Source organism: Pelophylax lessonae (genome assembly GCF_965119305.1).
Source record: "Pelophylax lessonae genome assembly, chromosome: 1".
Classification (NCBI taxonomy): Eukaryota; Metazoa; Chordata; class Amphibia; order Anura; family Ranidae; genus Pelophylax; species Pelophylax lessonae.
In genome coordinates, this window is record NC_138768.1 from 560,611,090 (window position 1) to 560,632,023 (window position 20,934).

The 20,934-nt window shown below is 43.5% G+C and overlaps 1 protein-coding gene across 4 annotated transcripts in view; it reads right to left on the reverse strand.

Annotated features, from left to right (window-relative positions):
• The window catches only part of MAST3 (microtubule associated serine/threonine kinase 3), a 365,799-nt gene that overhangs the window by 243,168 nt on the left and 101,697 nt on the right, over window positions 1–20,934 (reverse strand). For all 4 annotated transcript variants that reach the window (XM_082260641.1, XM_082260640.1, XM_082260635.1 and 1 more), the window contains exon 2: window positions 13,880–13,911. In XM_082260641.1, the coding sequence (XP_082116767.1) occupies window positions 13,880–13,911 (32 nt within the window). The remainder of the gene's footprint in view (window positions 1–13,879; window positions 13,912–20,934) is intronic.

Here is a 20,934-nt window from a genome sequence, read left to right on the forward strand (position 1 = left end):
CTTTGATGTGGGTAGGGGGTGGAAACAAGGGTCAGTGCTCGGAGGTGGGTAGTGGGTGGAACCAAGGGATGGTGCTTGGAGGTGGGTAGGGGGTGAAACCAAGGGATGGTGCTTGGAGGTGGGTAGGGGGTGGAACCAAGGGACGGTGCTCGGAGGTGGGTAGTGGGTGGAACCAAGGGACGGTGCTCGGAGGTGGGTAGGGGCGGAGACGATGGGTGACTCCGAAGTGGGGGAGTTCCAGCACCTATTCTCTGAGAGAAAAAGCCCTGCTCATAGCTACTCACCACATCCAACCAGTTAGTCACCAAATTGAAAGCCAGTACACGTTAGCTAAAAATCAATTCAAGCGCTAGTGAGTCAATAATCCAAATTCATCTTGTAAAAACCACAAAACGAATTATCATTTCAAGTGTCTTTTAGGTAGTCATTTGGCAAAAGAAGGTGTTATGTCCATGTTCCCAACCTTGGCATAATCCATTTGATAGGCTGTTTATGTAAAGCGATGTGACTGAACAGATGTTCTCTGAAATCTCAGTAAAATGCTTCTAAAATCTTTTTATCATTTCACTGTTGTCATAGTAATGATATCTTTTCCCCCAAAAGAAGGTGCAGTGTAGCTATGTTTCAGATTTTGTTTTTTTAGCAGTTTTTATAGTGACTACTGGCTACATTACAGTTTTTTTTTACAATTCAAACGGTTCCTTTATTGAAAAAACTTGGAAAGACACATTCGGCTACATTACAGTTTAGTACATTTCAAGAGAGTTTTTGGAGGATATTACATTTATGAATAATGGTGATGATAATGCTAATTAAAAAAAAAATGCTAACTTTTTAGTTCCTTGGCTAGAAAAGTAAGTTATCCCTTCCTCCTTTAATAGCTTTTGATGTAAATTAGTCTGTGTAACCTATACCTTCTACACATATGGGGCATATCATATGTAGGGAAAAATGTGGGGCAAATCAGCAATTAACATGGATTTCTGCTATGCTCATCAGCATAGTACTCCTCAGGCTCTCCAGAGAAGTAACCATCTCTCTGCAGCAGAGAAAAGCCATTCCCAGGATGCCACTGACACTGATCTCATAGTATTGCCTTGGTTACCACAACAACCAGGCATACAAATGAGAATATACAGTGATGGAAACTTGGTATCAAATAAAATAAACTCTAGCCAGAACAAAATATTCAAAAATTGATATTTAAGGTAAAAAAAATTTCACCTTTTATATATACAGTAAACAAAATATATTTCACAATTTACGCAAAATTAATTCTATAGGTGCAAAAACATCTTCATGACCTTATCTCTTCTATGGAGAATACGAGCAACAAATGATATAATCCAACAATAGTACCTCCCACATACCTACTATACATACCTTTGATTGAAAATGATTAAAAAATGATTTTTGCTTTCAGCATAATTCTGAAAATCGCAATAAAAAAAAAAAAAGCTAAGTATGCAATTTTCTATTAGGTTTTGTCCTAAAATGTGTCCACCTAATTATGTTACTATGTAAAGATTAATTGTACATGTCGTCTACAACCAATGCTATGTAGGGTTGCCACGTATCCTGTAAAAATATAACTTATCGTCAATGCCGTTAATGGGACCATAAGGCTGATATTTTCAGATAAGGCTAATATTTCCCCAGTAATGGCGGCACCTTTAGAGCTCATTTACACTTGTTTTTCGGCTTCAACACAAATTAAAGCGCCTACTGCTTTAACATGCTTTTTTATGTGTTTTGGATGCTTCGGTGGTGCTTCAATGATGCTTCACTGGTGATTTGGTGGTTTCTTCGATGATGCTTCAAGTGAGCTTTGTCATAGACTTCTATGGAGGCTTTGAAGATGCTTTGAAGCACCACTAAAGCGACATGGAGTATAATTTTTGAAGCGAAGCGGAAGCAAAGCAAAAGCAAGGTGTAAACAAGACTGTAAGCTAACCATTTTAATTAGTGACAGGGGCTTTGACTGGCAATTAGAGAGCTTTAACAAAGCATGTTCGAAGCCTTGTCGTGAAGCAAGTATAAATCAGCCCTTAATGCTATGCTAATGGATATTTAAATACACTAAAGCTTCAAATTTTACACAAAAAAATACTTGGCAAAGTCAAGACAAATAAAAATAAAAAAATGTTTTGTTTATTATTTTTCTTGCACTATAACAGACTTCCTTTCATATCTGTGAGATTTAGGCTAGATTCACACCTTTTCATGCCTGGATGCATTAACAATAATCATGTATCTTCAAGCACTGCCATTATCATCAATAGTCCTTATAAATTGAATCGATGAATCAAAAAAGGTGATAACACACATCAACACATTACGCAGAGGTGAACTTGCACCTTTCAAAACAATGGCTAACCAGTATACACATGTTGATGTATGTTTTTCTGCATTTTATTGAATTAAGAGTCAATGACTACACATCGATATGCATGTTTTATGCATTTTAATGAGTTGGTAACAGGTATTGACAAGCCTTGGTCAAAGGCTGTTAACTCCATCTACTCCAAATCCTAGCACTAGTATTGAAGAGCACATTGAAAACTCTAGTCAATAACGAATGTCAACACACATTGAAAACACACACCCACCTAACCCCACAATAAAACACACCTCTATGCGCTTACATTAATTTAAAGGGGCCCTAAGAGCTAGCTCATAGCATAGTCTGGTATAAGCTCTTTTATCAGTACATACCAAATCCCTGAAGCATATTTGAGATGTATTTAAGTGCTTGACAGGCTTCTGTGAGACCTGTCAGCAGCTTGATACAGTAACCATTCCTTAAGAATAAAATGTTTCTGAAATACTTGACAAACACTTCTCAAAATTAACTCCAGACTTTATACAGGTGTCCCATTTCCACTGACTTCTCTTAAGATATTTGCAATCCTTCACATACAATGCACTCCCAGTAATGCTGTCTTTTTTCAATATTCAATATTGAGAAATATGCTGCGCCTCAACCTCCGCAACATCTCCAAAATACGCCCCTTCCTAACCAATGACACCACAAAGCTTCTAATTCACTCTCTGGTCATCTCTCGCCTCGACTACTGTAACTTCCTCATCATTGGATTACCTCTACATAGGCGATATATCCCCCCTTCAGTCCATCATGAATGCTGCTGCCAGACTTGTCCACCTTACCAACTGTCCAGTGTCTGCTACCCCTCTCTGCCAATCCCTTCATTGGCTGCCACTCACTCAACAAATTAAATTCAAAATACTAATAAAAACTTACAAACCCTTCCACAACTCGGCCCCTAGCTACATCACTAACCTAGTCTCAAAATACCTACTAACTCCTTCTCTTTTTTCCTTCCAAGACCTCCTGCTCTATAGCTCCCTTGTCACTTCCTCCCATGCTCACCTCCAGGACTTCTCTCGAGCCTCTCCCATCCTCTGGAACTCCCTACCCCAGTCTGTCCAGCTATCTCCTACTCTGTCCACTTTTAGTTGATCCCTGTAAACCCTTCTCTTCAGAGAAGCCTATCCCACATCCACCTAACAACTCTATTTCCATTTTCTTCATCATCTCTTCCCACAAAATTATTACCTTTTGTATCACTTGATCCTCCCTTTTGGATTAGAAGCTCTAACGAGCAGGACCCTCTTATTCCTCCTGCATTAAATTGTATTGTAACTGTACTGTCTGCCCTCATATTATAAAGCTCTGCACAAACTGTTGGCGCTATATAAATCCTATATAATAAAAAAAAAAATGGAAAGTTATGCACTTGGGTGCTAAAGAAAATAAATATTAGGATGGACTTCCCTGGGAGAAGTAGTGATGGAAAAGAATCTGGGGTGCTTGTAGATCAAACTACTCCCATTAAAAGAAAGCATTGATTCAAGAGACATATCAATAATTCTACCCCATTACAAAACACTGGTTCGGTCTCATCTTGAATATGCAGTTCAGTTTTGGTCACCAGTCCTCAGGAAAAACGTTGAATTAGAGAAAGTTTAGCGAAGGGCAACAAAATTAGTGAGGGGGATGGGGGACCTCAGCTATGAGGATTGATTACATAGATTACAGTTATTCACGCTGGAAAATATGACCTGTCCAATTTTTTTCCTTTCTACAGGACTATAGAAGTCTTAATGCATAGCATGTCGCAAAGTGCATTCAAAATTGCAAATGTAATGCATCTGAATCCTAGATGCATTTATTTGAAGTCCTCAATCATTTCTGCTATGTAATGTTTAGTACTTCTCTGTTTTATGCAATGTCTCATGCCTTTTAACTGTTGGCAGAGTATTAATATGATGCGCTGGAAGCTTCTTGAATACAGGAAAACAACTTTACTTTCATGGAGGATAGCAAAACATATCTTTACATGGAACAAGAAGCAGAAGCATACAAGAACATACACTGAGAGAGATAGTACTTCCTCTCATTGCATTACACAATAGATTTTCCATACACATAACACTATAACACTGCAGTGCCACTTGCTGGTATAGATAGGTATAATGCTTTTATAGAGTTCACAGTATAAAAAGCTTCTTTGCTGGTGTTCTTCCAACATTAACATCATGTACTATTCTTTACTGTCTCTACTATACCCCAAGCCTCACACCTTGCTGTTACAGGGTGTGCTTTAAACATGTATGTATAATAGAATAAATAAACACCCCAAACAGAAAAGTATATATAGGCAACATTGTCCACACATCAAATAATATACAGTACAATTTGATGCTGGACATTGGTGCATTGGTACAATGCTGCCTACTTTTTTTTTTTTATACTGTAATTTGCTGCAGTATATATTTTTCTGGTTGGGGTGCTTATTTCTTCTGTTATTCACTCTGCTTTTGAGGTCTAAGAGATTTTATATTTTAGGATTTATACATACTGTAGCTCCCATACATGCTTTGTATAAAAGTTTACCCATTTTTATTTGGTGTGCAAAGCAAATATTAACAGTTGTACTTTATACATGCCTCATAACACCTACTTACTTGCAAACATGTATTCTCAATACATAAGGAATGCAGTAGTGAATTCAATCCACTGATCAGTGATATTATGATGATACAGACATCATCTTGGTTATACTGTAAATCCTAGATCCACTTCTTGTGTACATTCACCCTTTTGCCTTGCTTACATCACCATGTATTCAGATTATCCTTGCTTCCATCTCCTCTATTTATGTTGCCATGGTTGCATAGTCATATTTGGAATAATTATATTATCCCTGGCTCTTTAAATTCCTGGAAAACCCAGTGATGTTAACAGGAATGCCCAGGGGAACTATAAATGCGGGAAGAAGTAGGGAGAAATCCTCTCTCTAGCTTCTTAGTAAAGTCAAGATAAAGTGAGCAGTACATAGGCAAAATAGAGTATCTCTTTTTTTTATTATTACTGAATATCAGCTGGCTGGCTTCATTTCATCTTCAAGAAAAGGGCTGTACTATAGGGGGTGTGAAAGGGGTGCCTGGGCACATCCTAATCACTATGTGTGGTGCTGATTCCCCCTATTTCCCAGCCCCCCCCTCCCCACCTTGTTGGCTCCCCCGCCCAGCAGTCCTACAGGCTTCTCTCCTCTCCCCTGGCTGCTGTGGGATGTTTCAGGATGGAGATCGGGGGAAGGGGCTAGTAAATATGTAATTTATTGGCCCCTTCCTTTACTATGCTTCAGTTTATTAATGAACAGGAAGTCACTCAGCACAAAGCACTTCCCATTCATTTACTTTCCTGTGCAGCTGAGGCTGCAGAGAAAGGCATGTGTGTTTGAACTTTGGGGTGCACACCCAAATGCAATAGGCTGCGCACAGTTATGGGCTGTACAATGGCACACTTACTGAACAAGTTCCCAATTAAAACACATTCTGTGACATTTAACAACATCTGTTATTCAATGTCTTCAATGTGAAAAGGTGCTTACTGTATATAAAAAAGTGAATGTTACTTTCCCACTCAATTGACATTCACTAACATGTCAGTGCATTTTTTAGTGATTTCAACATGGGTTCAGCACTTAGGGTTATTTTTATTATTATTGCTAACATGCATGCATGATGAACTGGTTGGGGGTCTAAAGCAGAACCATGCAGGCAGGTAGGTGGCTGCTCAATAAAAAAAAATTCCCCACCCCTCGCCCCAGCAAAGGTGCAAGTGAATTTTATTTTTTATATGGTGCCTTGCATTCTTAAAAAAGGAAAAAAAAACTTCTGCTGTAATACTTTTCTTATCTTTAGCACTATTCCCCACAGACTTAGCACTCTGGTGTCCAGTGCACCCCATCTTGCAGGCCCAGTTTTATACAATCAATTTCCTTTCAGCCCAGTTGGTCAATCACCAGGCCTCTGGGGGTGCATTATCATGCAGCCTGGGCTCACAATATTCCTGGCATGAGCGGTACTTACCCATCAGTACACAAGTGCCATACAGTGAGTCTACGTAGAAGGGCTGCTCACTGCCGCTATCGAGAAAGGGAGGACATGCAATACCACTAGACCAGACCAGCCTAAAGAATGCACAACATATGTGTATATAGGGTCTAAAAAATCTGGGATTTGGCAGCTATGCAGTGACTGCCATGGTCTCTTCTCTTTTTCTATGCACTACACCACTTTACCACCGGAGGATTTTGCTGTCTTACGTCCAGGCCACTTTTTGCGATTTGGCACTGTGCGCCTTTAACTGACAATTGTGCGGTCATGCAACGCCGTACCCAAACGAAATTTACGTCCTTTTTCCCCCCCACAAATAGAGCTTTCTTTTGGTGGTATTTGATCACCTGTGCGATTTATATTTTTTGCGATATTAATAAAAAAAATGCGAAAATTTAGAAAAAATAACAATATTTTTCTACTTTGACAGTTAAAAAATATCCAATATATTAAATTTTTGTCATATATTTAGGCCAAAATGTATTTAGCTACATATCTTTGACAAAAAAATTCTCAATGAGCGTATTTTTAACCGCTTTAAGACCGGAAGATTTTACCCCATTCCTGACCAGGCCATATTTTGCGATTCGGCACTGCGTTACTTTAACGGACAATTGCGCGGTCGTGCGATGCTGTACCCAAATTAAATGTATGTCCTTTTTTCCCCCACAAATAGAGCTTTCTTCTGGTGGTATTTGATCACCTGTGCAATTTTTACTTTTTGCGCTATAAACAAAAAAAGAGCAACAATTTTGAAAAAATAACAATATTTTTCACATTTTTTTATATGAAATTCCCCCCCCCCCCCCCAAAAAAATGTAAAAATCAAAATTTTTTAACATTTTAGGCCAATTTGTTTTCTGGTAAAAAAAAAATCGCAATAAGCGTATTTTGATTGGTTTGCGCAAAAGTTATCGCAGCTACTAACTAAGGGAAATTTATGTCATTTTTATTGTTTTTTTTAACTAGTAATGGCGGCGATCTGCGATTTTTTTTTTTGCAGGACTGCGACATTGCGGCGGACAGATCGGACCCTTGACTGACATTTTTTACACTTTTGGGGGTACCAGTGACATTACTACAGTAATCAGTGCTATAAATATGCACTGTTACTGTAAAAATGACACTGGCAGGGAAGGGGTTAACTTTTATTGGTGATCAAGGGGTTAATGTATGCCTGGTGCTTACTAACGTGTGGGAGGGGGGAGGGGACTGAGTGACACAGGCACAGATCGCATTCTGACCCTGCCTGTCGCTTAGGAGATCCGCCCGCTTTGTTTACACAAGCTGGCGGATTTCCACACTCGATCCCCGATGATCGGGGAAGAGAGGCGGCGAGCCTCCGGCCGCGCGCGCCGCCCACAAGGGGAGGAGTCCAGCAACGTAAGTCTACGTCGCTGGACGATAACGAGCCAATTTGCCGCAGTACGGTCAACGTGACCGGTCGGCAAGTGGTTAAAGTACCGTATGCACGTTTAGTATGCTATGTCTAAAGTAACATACATAAATTTATTGATTTAAATATAGTAAATGCTAGTATACGAAACTGTAACTAAATAGTAATTAACAAACCATTGTAAACAATACAGAGTGTTAGAGCCAAAACTTGTTTTTAATTTTAATTTTGGATAGAGTAGGAAAGGTAAAAACCATTTACATTTTTTTTTTATCTGTCCATGTCCCATTGGAGGGATTATCATTCACTTCCGATCTCGAGACAGAAATAGTAGAAAATCGATTCAAAGTAAGGGGAATTCTCTCAGAAATTTGTCATTAGAACAAATGTCCCCCATTGAAGGATTTCTCCACTATTCCTGTTCTGGTAACAACTAAAACAATAGGCTGAAAAGAGAATTTTAAACAAGAGTGTGATCAATCACAATAATAAAATCCCTTTATGTGTGAGAACTATCATCAAAGGTAAAGCTTTAAGGATTCAGTCAGTCATTCGCTTTCTTCTTCTTTTTAAGGGCTTTTCTTGCCCCATTTTAATAAAACAAAGTTCAAAGTTCCAGAAAGCCAAAACAGGTTTCCATTACAGGGGTTTCCAACATTTCACTTTTGCAAATAAATAGACATTCAGCCTCCTGGCTTATATTTGTAGCACTCCTGCTTTGGCCTTACCCTTTAGGCCTTTGTCTGTCTTCTACAGACCGTCTTCCTACACAACTCTGTGCTCGCAGCTAGCATCCCCTAGCTGCACTGGCTCCCATGTGGAGCCCTCCTGACTCCTGGCAGCAACCTCCTCTGTCTGCTGGGGTGGAGCCAAGAAACAATAGCCCAGCACAAACCTATCCAATAAGTACACTGGGGGTTCTCAAAACATGGTCCTAAGATTTCATCCCACCCGGATCACTTTGAAATCTCCAGGCTCCAGATCCCAAAACAGAGTTTACCAAACACTGAGGAAACTGAAAAGCCAGTTTCCTCTCATGACACAAGCTTCATGGAACCCCTCAACCCACCTGGCTGAGAATTCTGGGTCTTTATTAGCTAAAAGGGTAGTGAAATATGAAGTTTATTACAAGATTATGTTTCCTTTAAAATGACAGACATTGAAAAATTCACATTTATCAATACATAAACCCTTCCCAAAGGATTTTTGTTTGGGGTCCAAGCTGTGATATACACACTTCTGTTCAATGTTTGTCTAGGCAATATAGATTTCACAAGTCATTCCTCTACACAGTTGATGCGTTTCTCGGACTTATGTCCAATTCATTAGGAGTTCATTGGTGGAGGAACAGGTCTATTCACTAAATGCAAAAAAAGTGTGTGTGTGTCTATATATATATATATATATATATATATATATACACACACATACACACACACACAGTATCTCACAAAAGCGAGTACAACCCTCACATTTTTGAAAATATTTTATTATATCTTTTCATGTGACAACACTGAAGAAATGACACTTTGCTACAATGTAAAGTAGTGAATGTACAGCTTGTATAACAAAATGACTCAACACACAGCCATTAATGTCTAAACCGCTGACAACAAAAGTAAGTACACTCCAAAATGTCCAAATTGGGCCCAAAGTGTCAATATTTTGTGTGGCCACCATTATTTTCCAGCACTGCCTTAACCCTCTTGGGCTTGGAGTTCACCAGAGCGTCACAGGTTTCCACTGGAGTCCTCTTCCACTCCTCTATGACGACATCACGGAGCTGGTGGATGTTAGAGACCTTGCACTCCTCCACTTTCCATTAAAGGATGTCCCACAGATGCTCAATAGGGTCTAGGTCTGGAGACATGCTTGGCCAGTCCATCACCTTTTCCCTCAACTTATTTAGCAGGGCAGTGGCTGTCTTGGAGGTGTGTTTGGGGTTGTTATCAAGTTGGAATACTGCCCTGCAGCTTTGTTTTCAAATGGAGGGGATCATGCTCTGCTTCAGTATGTCACAGTACATGTTGGCATTCATGGTTCCCTCAATGAACTGTAGCTCTCCAGTGCCGGCAGCACTCATGCAGCCCCAGACCATGACACTCCCACCACCATGCTTGACTGTAGGCAAGAAACACTTGTCTTTGTACTCCTCACCTGGTTGCCGCCACAAATGCTTGACACCATCTGAACCAAATAAGTTTATCTTGGTCTCTTCAGACCATAGGACATGGTTCCAGTAATCCATGTCCTTAGTCTGCTTGTCTTCAGCAAACTGTTTGTGGGCTTTCTTGTGCATCATCTTTAGAAGAGGCTTCCTTCTGGGACAACAGCCCTGCAAACCAATTTGATGCAGTGTGTGGCGTATGGTCTGAGCACTGACAAGCTGACCCCCCACCCCTTCAACCTCTGCAGAAATGCTGGCAACACTCATATGTATATTTCCCCAAAGACAACCTCTCAATATGACGCTGAGCATGTGCACTCAACTTCTTTGGTCAACCTTGGCGAGGCCTGTTCTGAGCGGAATCTGTCCTGGTAAACTGCTGTATGGTCGTGGCCACCCTGTTGCAGCTCAGTTTCAGGGTCTTGGCAATCTTCTTATAGCCTAAGTCATCTTTATGTAGAGCAACAATTCTTTTTTTTTCAGATCCTCAGTGAGTTCTTTGGCATGAGGTGCCATGTTGAACTTTCAGTGACCAGTATGAGAGAGTGAGAGCAATAACACCAAATTTAACACACCTGCGCCCCAATCACACCTGAGACTTTGTAACACTAATCAGTCACATGACACCCGAGAGGGAAAATAGCTGATTGTGCCCAGTTTTCACTTAGGGGTGTACTCACTTTTGTTGCCAGTGGTTTAGACATTAATGGCTGTGTGTTGAATTATTTTGAGGGGAAAATTTACACTGTTATACAAACTGTGAACTCACTACTTTACATTGTAGCAAAGTGTCATTTCTTCAGTGTTGCCACATGAAAAGATATAGTAAAATATTTACACAAAAGTGAGGGGGCTGTACTCACTTTTGTGAGATTCTGTATAAAAGAAAGTAAAGCATCAGAGAGGGATTTAATGAAGGGTCTGGGCAGACTTTGTTGCAACATAAAGCTATCACTATACAGTAAGGGAAAAAAGTATTTGATCCCCTGCTGATTTTGTATGTTTGCCCACTGACAAAGAAATGATCAGTCTATAATTTTAATTAGTGATGGACCGATATCGTTTTTTTATTGTCGATACCGATGCCGATATTTTGGTCATCGCATACCGGTATCGGCCAATATCTGCCAATATTTTCGGACATTTAAATTTTTTTTTTTTTACACAGGTACTGTTGTGGAGGGATCTGGAGGTCTAAAAGACCCCAAACCCCTCCTCTGCTCTTAAAAGCATTCAAAACGCCAAGTTTGGCTGTTTTGAATGCTGTCATTTTTTTGAATTTAGCTTTGAGCACCCGTAAGGGATGTCATGAATGTGGCTTTGATCCGGTCTTCTCATTGGTGGCCGTGCTGGTACGATGCCTGGGTCTCCCGGTGGGACGGGAGACCCGGGCAAGCTGTGGAAGGCAGCGGGAGGGGGGACGTCCCCTCCAGCTCCTTGTAATGACAGCGGAGCGGCTTCTCATCCGCATTGGTTGTCATTACAAGACAGCCAACCGTTGGCTATGGACGGCGGCACCAGGGTGATGCCTCTAGCTGCAGGCATCACTCCGGTACAGCACTTTCCCGAAATATTGGCAATATCGGTAACCTCAGGGGCCGATTCCGATATATCAGGGAAAGTGCAGATCGGCCCTCGATATATCGGCTTTGCCAATAATCAGTTGATCCCTAATTTTAATGGTAGGTTTATTTTAAAGGAGATGTACAGCCAAAGTTCGTTTGGTTGTACATCTTCTATGGATCACAGGAGTGCAGTTCGTTCTGGACTCCTGTGACCCATTTTCAGCAGAGAGCGGGCTGAAGTCTACTCTCTGCTAACTTCACAGAAGTCGGTCCAGGCACCATGTCATCATGGACCGACACCTGGCTCAGCCTCTCAGAGAGCTGCTGAAAGCCTGAGTCAGCTGTTCCCCACCCCTCCACAGCCCAGTGCTCCAATGAGCGAGGAGGGGTAGAGCAGAGAGCTGCTGACAGACAATCAGCAGCTTTCTGCTCAAGGAGCTGTCAGAACTGAGCTATTGGCGTTGTTCGATTGCTTGGTTCTTAGTACAGAGGCACCGGGGGCGACAGATGCAGCATCAGACCAATGCTGCATCCACCTAGGTAATTATATATGAGAAAAAAAAAGTAATCCCATACATCTCCTTTAACAGTGATAGACAGAATAACAAAAAAAAAATCTAGAAAAATGTATTTTAACAAAAGCTATAAATTGATTTGCATTTTAATGAGTGAACTTAGTTTTTGATCCCATATCTATCAGCAAGATTTGATTTCTAGCTCCCAGGTGTCTTCTATACAGGCAGCAAGCTGAGATTAGGAGCACTCTCTTAAAGGGAGTGCTCCTAATCTTAGCTTGTTACCTGTATAAAAGACACCCGTCCACAGAAGCAATCAATCAGATTCCAATCTCTGCACCATGGCCAGGACCAAAGAGCTGTCCAAGGATGTCAGGGACATGATTGTATACCTACCCAAGGCTGAAATGGGCTACAAGACCATCGCCAAGCAGCTTGGTGAGAGGGTGACAACAGTTGGTGCGATTATTCGCAAATGGAAGAAACACAAAATAACTGTCAATCTCGCTCTGTCTGGGGCTCCATGCAAGATCTCACCTCGTGGAGTTTCAACGATCATGAGAACGGTGAGGAATCAGCCCAAACTACACGGGAGAATATTGTCAATGATCTCAAGGCAGTTGAAAACAATTGGTAGCACACTACGCCGTGGGAGACTGAAATCCTGCAGCGCCCGCAAGGTCCCCCTGCTAAAGAAAGCACATGTACAGGCCTGTCTGAAGCTTACTAATGAACATCTGAATGATTCAGAGAAGAACTGGGTGAAAGTGCTATGATCAGATGAGACCAAAATCAAGCTCTTTGACATCAACTCAACTCTCCGTGTTTGGAGGAGGGATGCTGCCTATGACCCCATGAACACCGTCCCCACTGTCAAACATGGGAGGTGGAAACATTATGCTTTGAGGGTGTTTTTTTACTAATGGCACAGGACAACTTCACTGCATCCAAGGGGCGATGGATGGGGCCATGTACCATCAAATCTTGGGTGAGAACCTCCTTCCCTCAGCCTGGGTATTGAAAATGGGTCATGGATGGGTATTCCAGCATGAGAATGACCCAAAACACATTGCCGAGGCAACAAAGGAGTGGCTCAGGAAGCAGCACATTAAGGTCCTGAAGTGGCCTAGCCAATCTCCAAACTTTAGTCCCATAGAGAATATGTGGGGGGAGCTGAAGGTTGGAGTTACCAAACATCAGCCTCAAAACCCTAATGACTTGGGGAGGATCTGCGAGATGAGTGGAACAAAATCACGCCTGAGATGTGTGCAAACCTGGTGGCCAACTACAAGAAACGTCTAACCTCTGTAAATGCCAACAAGGGTTTCTCCACCAAGTCATGTTTTGCGAAGGGATCAAATACTTATTCCACTCATTAAAATGCAAATCAATTTATAACTTTTTTGAAATGCATTTTTTTGATTGTTTTGTTGTTGTTATCACTGTTAAAATATACCTACCATTAAAATTATAGATTTCTTTGTCAGTGGGAAAACGTACAAAATCAGCAGGGGATCAAATGCTTTTTTCCCTCACTGCTTGTAGTAAAGCACACTCAGTACATCATTTTTGTACTTATTAAAATGTGACTAATCACCTCACGTTCACAATTTGGTTGAGATTTCCAAAAAATAAATACAAATAATATATTATAACCAAATTATTGTTTATTTTTGCCTACATAATTTATGACATAGCCAGACAGTAAGGGTCCCTTTTACTGGATCTATAGCAGCCTTGCTGGGTATTCATGGATGACTGATTGCATACTCTGGCCTTTGGCAATTGGCAAAGCAGTATTTCTACTTACATACACCCTTGACGTGGCAAACTCAGTTCTTTCTGTAGAAAAAAAAACAGGGACATATATGAATGCCAAAGTCTGTAAAACCACAATAAAATATAATTGATGTTTATAATTTCAGATACCAGTATTATTTATTGACTTTACCAAATACTTTTGAATACTTTTATTGAATTTGAATTTTTTTATTTTATTTTGCTTGTTCTGGTATTTATTCTATATAGCGTCCTCAAAGATATTGGCTATGCTATCTCTTGGATGGAAATTTTTCAAAGCTCATGGTTTTAACTGTTACATTTCAGGTTAAAAAAAACATATCTGTGGAAAAAGATTAGAAAATGTACATACATTACTCCTGGCTTCTACATTAGAGAGGATTACAAATCATGATTTTTCCAGTCAGATCCTAAAAATGATTAGTATCTGAGACTTGGGATCCTTAGCATTCCCAGGATGTTAACAGAAGAATTGCGCCACACTTTTTTTTTTTTTTTTTACAGGTATAATGTCTTCACATTGGGATAGGGTAGTGGACCAGTACCTGTAAGTAGGGGCTAGTATCTCTTCGTGAGGTCCCTCCCCCCCCAGGGTGGGTATAGTGGGTGGAGCTAGAATGCCTGAGATAACAGCACAAAGAATATACCAAAGCGCTAAACCTTATTGCTTCACGCCAGCCAATCTGCTCCAGTCTGCTTCCACACTAGCCAATCTGCCCCAGTCTGCTTCCACACCAGCCAATCTTCTCCAGTTTGCTTTCTTGCAGCCAGTCTGCTCCAGTCTACCTCCATGGCAGCGGATCTGCTCAAGCCTGCCTTTATGATTGACAATGGAGTTAGGTCGGCTTCTGACAGTCCTAAATCCGATGACCCACTTGACCTTGCTGATCTTCTGCTTGCTGCCTAAAGGTCCTCTGCCTGCTGCCCAGCCTGACTGTCCTCTGCCCGCTGCCCAGCCTGACTGTCCTCTGACTGCTGTCCAGCCTGATGGTCCTCTGACTGCTGCCTAGCCTGACAGTCCTCTGACTGCTATCCAGCCTGATGGTCCTCTGACTGCTGCCCAGACTGACGGTCCTCTGACTGCTGCCCAGCCTGTTGATCGGGTGCCTGCTGCCCAGCCTCATGATCCATTGTCTGCTGCCAAGCCTGACGATCAGGTGCCTGCTTCCCAGCCTGATGATCCGGTGCCTGCTACCCAGCCTGATTATCCGGTGTCTGCTGCCCAGTCTGCTGATCTGGTGCCTGATGATCCGGTGCCCAATGTCCAGCCCGCTTCTGATGATCCTCTGGGCAATGACCAGCCTGACCCTAATGATCTTCTTTTTACTGCCCAGCCAGATTCTACTGACTCTGCTCTGCTAGCTCTTATTGCCTCTCTGCCTGCTGCTCAGCTGGATTGTCCTGCAAAGGGTAGGATTCCTTCTGCCGTTGGATCTGATACCTCTGAATCTTCGTGTACCTTGTGTGGGTTACCTGCATAGCCTGAAAATCTTTTTTCAGTCGCCTCGGTTGGGTCCCTGCTACAGTATGTTGCTCTGATGGCACCAAAGCCTGGTAGTCTGGACATACCCTTCACAACTGGTAGCTACGTTTACCTTTACGACCTAGGTAGTGGTGAGCTCCAGGGGAGTTGCAGAGTACCATTTGTGCCTTGCCACGACCCGGATGTGATTGACACAACTCCAGGTGCTTTAGGGTAAACCAGGTAACCGGTGCCTTGGGGGAACTTAGATGGCTGTTGATGTGTGGAACAAGTCCTGGAAACCAGGCAAGCTACACAGTTGTAACCAGACATTCCAGTGTTGGCATGGTACCCCAGCGTTGGGATGCCTACTGTTTTGAGGGATCAAATGTCAAACATTTCTGAGAATCTGGCCAACAGGATACCTAGCCAGTTGCCTAACCCCAGCGGTGGGGTACCTAGCCAGTCACTAGACTGGATCGCAGCAGCATGGCATCTTATTTGGAACCCAGCACTTATTTGGCCTATGAAACATTTTCCCTCTGGACTCATGCAGCAACTAGGCATCTTTTATGGTCTTCTTTAGCTATGGGTGGTTAGAGCATCTGGAGGTCGCTCCTTAGATTGGGGGGGGGGAGGGGTACGGTCAGGAAAGTGTTTGAATGCTGGTGGCACTGTGGCTCTCAGATCTATAGGCTGCAGTTCCGTTGTCCACTCAGCAGCCAGAAGCTCCCATCATCTTATACAATCAGTCATCACCTGATGCTAGTTGCAGCAAGTGTATTTAAGCCCTGTCTATGCTCTTCCTCATTGCCTTGGTGTTGTCTCCATGTGCTCCTGACCTGCATTCCTGTGTTCTTTTGTTTCTGCACTCTGATCTTGATCCTGGACCCTGATCCTGACCCTGCAGTCTAATCCCTTCCATTGAGTTGTGAGTATCGCACATTCCATCTAGTTTCCATCTTCTGACGGAAATTTTTCAAAATCATAATAATATTGCATATCTTGACTACAATGTTCTTTTTTAGATACACATTGAATATACTGATCTCTGAAGAAGGGAGATTGCTCCCGAAACGCGTCAGATCACAATGTCATATTCAACTGTCATGTTATCTTATTATGTTATGTGTATCAATGAGTGGTTACACCAAGTTTTTTGCCAACATGTTATTTACAAATGCCTGTGTTGTTTATTTTCTACATATAGCCTTTTGAGCTACAGCATGCGCCATTGAGCACATGTTATCAATTGTTTTTTACAACCTGTGCATATTATGCAATAAAATCACAATATTGCTTTTATCGACTGTGTAATTCAATTCTTTCCAGCCACCAACACATACCTCACACAAAGTCCCGTGGGCCAATCTCTCTTGTTTAGGCATCTTTTATGGTCTTCTTTAGCTATGGGTGGTTAGAGCATCTGGAGGTCGCTCCTTAGATTGGGGGGGGGGGGGTACGGTCAGGAAAGTGTTTGAATGCTGGTGGCACTGTGGCTCTCAGATCTATAGGCTGCAGTTCCGTTGTCCACTCAGCAGCCAGAAGCTCCCATCATCTTATACAATCAGTCATCACCTGATGCTAGTTGCAGCAAGTGTATTTAAGCCCTGTCTATGCTCTTCCTCATTGCCTTGATGTTGTCTCCATGTGCTCCTGACCTGCATTCCTGTGTTCTTTTGTTTCTGCACTCTGATCTTGATCCTGGACAATGATCCTGACCCTGCAGTCTAATCCATTCCTACCTGCTCACTCTGTCTCCTGTTACCCTTTCCTGTCTTGTTCCTAGCTCCCTCTGCTTGATCTCCCGTGTATGACCCTGGCTCTGTTACAACTACGCTTTGTTTATACTGTTTCCTGTAGATACTTGGTTTGGGCAGTTGTTCATTGTGTGTCAGTCACTATTGTTTGGTTATCTGGTTTGATTTACACAGTTTTTGGTATACTGGAGATGCTTTTACATTTGTGCTATTCACTTATTTTTAAATAAATTATATTATTCTACATCTTACTTGTGCCAGATATTCTCTGTGGCAGTCCACACATTTCTGGCCACGCCTGTTACTGACACTGTTGCTCCTAGCAACCACAGTTTTTCATCAAGCCAGGGAACTGTACCTTTTTCCAAAATACCACCAGGGAAGGACTTATGTGCTCTGCCTGTTTGTAAATGTTGCTTCAAAACCCAAGTGTCATTGTCCATAGCAACCAGCGGGAGCTGCCTGTCAAGTTTTTGCTGCCCTGCTTACCCAGATGCCCCAACCGCGACTGGGATGGACACTTTTTTCAAACCTGCTATTCAGTAACTTTGCCATGTGCTGTCACTCATGGCAACTATGGCGGGTGGTCACGCCCATGGATTACAAATATGTCCAACAATCTGCTATTGCTGGACATATAGCCTATGGTACATAGCCTATACTTTAAACTCCTGCTATTTACAGTAAAGTATGCCTGAAGAGGTCTACTGTTTCCCATGGTGATCAGGGTAAGCCTGCAGGTGCCTGCGGGTGGGACTGTACTAATCATGCTCCCTGCAGTGAGATATATGCCATAGACATTATTGTTACCCCAGGCAACCACAGTGCAAGTCAGAGGCCCCTGCTCCAAATTGCTCGGGCACAGTCGGTGCCAAGTGGCATGTCTGGACAAGTTTTGCAAGCATCAGTGGGCCTGCAAAATTCAGTACAGCTAACAAGGTGTTACAGCCACGCACGCGGGAAGAGACCTGCTTATCAGCTCTGCAGGCACAAGCCCGTCTGGAAGCTTGTGGGTGGAGCTATGCCCTGGAGGAAATCCAGTGTACCCTGCTAGCACAGAGGAGCAAGATGGCGGAGTGTGCTCATGTGTTTTCAGCGTTGACCTGGTTGCCTGATCTGCAGGAGTGGACATTGGTGGACACCGATGTCTGGTTGGAGCATTCGCCCTTGGAATGATTGAGGGGACGGAGCAACTATGCCTGCTGTGTCCTGAATGCTGCATAACGACCGCAGTGGTCAGTGCCTGGGTCCGGTGCGGGCATTGCAATGAGCCACTTACCTGGCTAGTATCCAGTGAGCAGGGCCCACAGTACTACAGTGTGGACCTGCAATCAGGGCTGTGCTAATTACAGCCGCGGATGTCCCAGAAGGCCGGATTGGGCCTTGGATCATCTCAGCAAGGTGGGGTTGAGTCGGAGCCTGGTGACTCCCCTGCGACATCGGGGAAGAGAGATCTGCCATAGCCTGCAGCCTGGTCGGGGACCTGGTAACTTTAAGTAGTGCCCAGCAGGAACTAGACATTGTCTCTGAAATGCTTCTATGTACTTTGCTGACCCCACCTGGAAGAAAACAGTGCAGGAGGGAGATGTGCCCTCAAGTGAGCCAGAAGGAGAAGGGGGAAACAGGGCCATAGATTGAGGTTCCCCCAGACTGCAAGCAGAATTCGGGCCCCTGGAAGATGAGATAGGGGATTGGTCGTCACACTCTAGCTCAGAGGAGGAATGGGAGATGGGAGGGTCCCTGGTCCAGGAAGAAATCCAGTTCAAGGTGCTATATGTACCAGATCCTGCTGTGGGAACTGGAGAAGCTGCAGGAACACTGTACTGTGTAAAGAAGATCTTTAACAGACCCTCCACCACCCAGACCAGAGCAGCTGAATTCAAGCGGTGGGCAAGAGATCCCACAATGCGTGTGTCCTGCCAGGAAAAAGGAAGCTAAGAGAACTGCCCAGGTTTTCCAGATTCCAGAGGGAGGTTTAGCGCAAAACAGCTCTGGAGTGGGGTCTGGACTACCCCTATGTCCATCATTACATCATGGACCTCATAAAGGACTCCCAGAGAGAGTGGGAGGATGACCTGGTGTGGTAGTACATGCACATCCTTAAGCCTCTGTGGGTGCCAGATTGTGAATAGACCTGCGCCAGGTTTCAGGACATTTGGAAGGAATGGAGGCTGTGGGGAGGGCAATCCACAAAGACAGAGTGGTGGTCGTGAAGACAGGACAGTCTGCTAGGAGCCACTCTGTCTCAAACAGAAAAGCTGATAGCAGTGTGAGGAGATTGCCGGATCCCCTGATACGTCTGATGGACTGGTGGAGTGTGCAGCTCATAAGTGGAGATTGTCACATGGACAGCTGGGAGATTGCTGCCTGTGTTGCTTTTCTGTTTCTTTGCAGACTAGGCTGGCCTGCCACCCCGACCCATGCCAGATGGACTGCCCCCTATGACGAACTTGGGTGAAGCCTAGGTCTGGACACTTCCTATTTGTCAAGAGCCTTATGAGAGGCACCTGTTAACAGGGACTCTAAAGCAAAATTTCATGTTGATTCTGCCAGCAGGTTCTATAACCCCCTGCTGACAGAAAATGTGTAAAGTCAGTCGTTTGTGGTAGGATTTTGTGCCTTGTTTTGCAGGGGTCATTGTGAGTGGACGCTCACCCTGCCATCATTTGACAACATTTTCCAGTGGGCTTTCCTTGTGCATATTTTTTTTTTGGTGATACTGTGTATCAGGATGTATATAATGGTGGTGAGTAAATATATGGCTTTATCTATTTTTCTACTATTATTTATTTGCACCATAGCCTTGTCCCAGTTTGTTCCCTTTTCCCCCCTTTCAAAACTGTATTTTTATGAGATGCCCTTGATCCTCGGCTCAGGAGCACCTTTTTTTTAAATTTCCAGCCATGGGGACAGGCTGAATGTTGAAGGGGGGAGGGGGGGGGGATGTAGCACCCCATAGCGTGCCTAGAGCGCTAAGGATAGGATTGCTTTTTATTGTAGATAAATTGTCCGGCTTGGCTTGCAGCCGAGCCTGTGTGTTTTCCTGGGACAGGGTTTGAGAGACTCAGGTAGGCTGGATGACTCCCCCCTGCTTGCTGGAAACTTGAAGAATATTCCAGAAGCAGTTGGGAGGGGTCTAGGAGGAGCTAACTGGAGTGTTCTGAGGGTCCTGACCAATCCCCAACAGATGGTTTGGCAGGAGGCCGGCCCCTTCAAATACTCATTGTCAGCCCAGCTGGGGCAGTGTGAGTTTGGGTGGTTGATGCTGGTTAGGCTGTCAGAGCCTTTGAGAGTAGCCCCCCCACTCCGGGGGGGGGGGGGGTGAGCTCAGGCCTGAGCTTGGGTGCGGAAGGGACCCCTTCTCATGATATACAGAGGGATCCTGAACAGGAGGCACAGGAGCAAGGAGAGGACAGCAGGACACTGCCGGGCAAATCTTCAGGGAGGAAGACAGCCAAGAGGGCTGGTGAGTGGCAGTCAGAGGACTGGAAGGCATGCCTGAAGGGACTGGGTTAAAGCAGTCTGGGATGGATGCAGAGTCAGTCTCAGAGGACTAACGAGAAGTAGCCAGGAGGACTAGTGAAAGGGGCAGCTGCAGCCAGACGGGCTGGCAGTGCCTGAAGAGGCTGTACTGGGAGCAGTAGCCACAGAAAAGGACAGCTAGCACCAAAGACCTCTTTTTTTGTTGCACTACTAAAGAGGCCCGCGGTCCCTGCCTGCAAAGGGCATTTGCTCAGATCTGACGGAGATTGTGTTAGATAATACAGTCAGTGCTAGCTGGTCCTGGAAGTTGTAGTTTTACAAGCAAGTCTGTGATGGAGGTAGAAGTGTATATATATTGTA